The 3,494-nt window shown below is 37.3% G+C and overlaps 1 protein-coding gene across 1 annotated transcript; it reads right to left on the reverse strand.

The window, feature by feature from the left end:
- On the reverse strand, positions 519–3,410 carry LOC107630256 (receptor-like protein kinase THESEUS 1). Its single transcript, XM_016333355.2, has one exon. The coding sequence runs from the start codon at positions 3,210–3,212 to the stop codon at positions 840–842; it is 2,373 nt and encodes a 790-aa protein (XP_016188841.1). The 5' UTR covers positions 3,213–3,410; the 3' UTR covers positions 519–839.

Below are 3,494 nucleotides of genomic sequence, written 5' to 3' on the forward strand. Positions count from 1 at the left end.
GAAAAAAAAATATAATTTTTTTTATTAAAATAAGGATAATTTAGTAATAAAATTAAAAATTTTATTAAAAATGACGATTTTAATACGAAATAAAACGTTTGGGATGATTCTAAATAAAAATTTCGTAAGGGACAGTTTCGATTCTGACTCTAAACGTTAAGGACCAAAACAATACTTACTCCCGAAAATAGTGGTAGAGTACTCCAAATTAAAGTCATCAATATACAAATTATTTACTTATATTGTTTAGAAAAAATGTTACGTAAAGTGTAATAACTAATAACTAATTGACTATTATACCTAATAACTGCGAAAAGATAAAATTAAAATTACATATACTAGACTATGAAAAAAACCTTAAAATACATATTCTTTCGTATTTTGTTTTCTGCTTTCTGTTTTTGTTTATAATTATCATGTATAGTTGTTAAAACTAGTCGTTTATACAGTATTTTTAGTTTGTTTATACTTTATACCGGGTCAATTTGATGTGAGCTACTAAAGATTTAAAATCGTTATAATTTGAAATCGTTATTTGCTGCATAACAGCATTAGTGACAATACTGCAGCAGTGTAGTTCTAAAAGTCTAAAAGGCCCAACAGTTTGCTTAAGAATGCTAAAGTAGCTTCTCAACAAAAGACCAAAAAAAAATTAGCTTCTCAACCAGAACAACAAATAAAAGCGTGTGATGAGATGAAAACATAAAAGGACACGAAGAGAAAAACAGATAGCATAGAAATACTTGTAACATGCCACCTCAATCCTGTAGTATAAGTTCAGGCAATAAGTTTCCCAGAACAATATTTTCTAATATTTAAGGAGCAACATCAGAAAGAAATTAAAAAGCTTTTGCTGCATTATTATTAACGCTCTCAATACTGGAACCATCTTCGTGGATTGAAGCTTCATGTAAATGTAGAGCATACTTCAAGCTCCGCAACACTTCACCCATGGTTGGCCTGTTAGAACCATATTCTTGTAGGCATTTTCCCACTATGTCACTAAATTTTTCGAGCGAGTTTTGATCTATTTGGTCCTTTATGGAAGGATCAATTATGGCTTGCAACATCCCTTTTCTTTTGCAAAGGATTCCCCAATCTGCTAAGTTCATTTGCTCTCTTGGAAGAGATTGGTCAATGGTTGGCCTTGCACACAACACTTCGAGAAGAACTACCCCAAATGAATAGACATCACATTTTTCTGTCAATTTTTCCGTCTTAAAATATTCAGGATCAAGATACCCAAAAGTGCCTTTGACATTAGTACTAACATGTGTTTGATGGTCAAGTGGAGCTGTTTTCGAAATGCCGAAGTCTGAAACCTTAGCCACGAGGTTCTCATCAAGCAATATGTTAGTAGACTTCACATCGCGGTGGATGATTCCCCCGGGTGCTCCTTCGTGAAGATAATGAAGGCCTTTGGCAGCTCCAATGCAAATCTCAAGTCTCTGCTTCCAACACAGGCTTGGCAATTTGGTATCGTATAAATGATCTCTGAGTGCCCCATTCTCCATATATTCATAAACCAATATCATTTCAGAATTCTCCTCACAATACCCTATCAAAGAAACAAGGTTCCTGTGACGAATCTTAGACAAAACCATGATCTCTGTTTCAAACTGCAGAAGGCCTTGACTTGACCCTGATTTACTGCGCTTCACAGCTACTCTTGTACCATTCCTGAGGACTCCCAAGTATACATTGCCGAAACCACCAGTTCCAATTATTTGTTTCTCGTCGAAATTCTCGGTTGCCAATTGAATATCATGCAAAGAGATCTTTAGTCCAAGATTAACGTTTCTCTCACTCGTTCTGTTTGGAGAACCCTCTCCTACAATGGTAGGAATTGACAACACATCAGAAGGCCTCTGTTTACGGATCTTAAGATGCCAAACTAACCCCAAGACTACCACCAAAAAAATTAGCACCAAGCATCCAATAACTGAACCTAACACCAGAAGAAGACTATGGTGGTTGCCATTGGATTGGTCCGTTAGGGGACGAAAATCTGTTGAATCGTTACCCATTACCATTATTTCTAGTCCGCTTAAAAAGGCTCTGACAATAAGGGAAGATTGTTGTGGCTCTACACTAATCCTCATGAAGCCTGAATCATCAGAGTGTACCAAAAAATCATAATAATAAGGAGCAGGCAATAGTTGAGACACTAACGTGTCATTATTTACAAACAAAGTAAACTGGTCATAAATGTATAGACCAAAGATTGTAAGACCATCCTGGATATTCCAAATGTCACAAAAGTGAACTCGAACAAGGTGGTCTACATTCATGTCAACTGGAAGAACCCAAGTTATGTTTTGAGAGGTATCATTAGTTTCTCTAGCTGTTTGGTAGATAACACGGGGCGCTGTATAATAATTAGCATTTGGACCATCAGAGTCTTTACCAACCAGGAATGTTATGTTACCAGGGAATTCAAAATTCCTCACCTGATTAACAAGGTAAGTTTCATCCGAGCTCCAGAGCCTCAATAATGGGTCTTCCCCTCTTGGGATGACACGACCGCCGATGTTAAGCCTGTATTTGGTCTCCAACACTCGGGAAAGCACGCCGCTGTAGGTGGACAAGGAATCTTGTCCAATGGAAGGTTGCGGATTGAAACGCGAGACTTGATTGGCAATTAAGAAGCGGGGGAGTAAGAAGAGTTCAATGGCATTCACGAATGCAAACGAGTCTGTCTGAGGAGTAAAAATAAGTCTGAAGCTTCCTGCAGTTATGTTCATGAAGAACTCTTTGACCGAAGCAGAATTGGTATGGTTCTGGGCCTCAAAGTTTTGCAAAAGCCCAAATCTATGTACTGAGACACTGAATGTGGCAGAAGGGAGATTACTTGGGGATTTGAAAGCAAGGAAGTGAAGGCGTAGTAAGTAAATGCCACTGATCTTAACTGGGAAGTCATACCAAGATTGATTTGGGAAGATTCTTGCTGTTTGGTAGAGAGGTGAAGACACTGAGGATTGGCTGGTTTCTATCTTGCTTGTGCTGCTAAAATTGACTAAAGAGTTTGAGTCACCAGTGTAAATCTTTCCGCTTTCAACAACATTGCTGTGCGACCCACAATTGATACAGTACTTGTCTGGTGGAGTGCACCCAAGTGATGAGAGGAAAAGAAATGATGACAGTTGAAGAAGTTGCAGCAAAAGTGCACTCAAAGATGAGTATTGAATTATGTGTAATTCATGAGTTGCCATGGAAAATTGGTGCTTAATTTCAGATATGAATTATGATGATGGTATTTGGGACTGAAAACTAGCGGTAGTGGAGATTAATTAATCAAAACCATAAACTGTTAAGAGGAAGACTTCAGATAAGGACATAAGGTCAACTGTTAACTTTGATTTTTCTTCATTTCCTTGATGATTTTTCTTTCTTTCTGTTTTTTCTTAGTCCATTAATTTGTATGCATGGGTGAGTCAAGACAATTAGAAATTTAGAAGTCTTTGTAAACGATTGAATTGGTTCGAGACTCGAGA

The sequence above is a fragment of the Arachis ipaensis genome, chromosome B03, assembly GCF_000816755.2.
Source record: "Arachis ipaensis cultivar K30076 chromosome B03, Araip1.1, whole genome shotgun sequence".
Taxonomy (NCBI): Eukaryota; Viridiplantae; Streptophyta; class Magnoliopsida; order Fabales; family Fabaceae; genus Arachis; species Arachis ipaensis.

Coding starts and splice junctions, on each gene's coding strand:
- LOC107630256 (XM_016333355.2), bottom strand. CDS start 3,212: ATGGCAACTCATGAATTACACATAATTCAATACTCATCTTTGAGTGCA.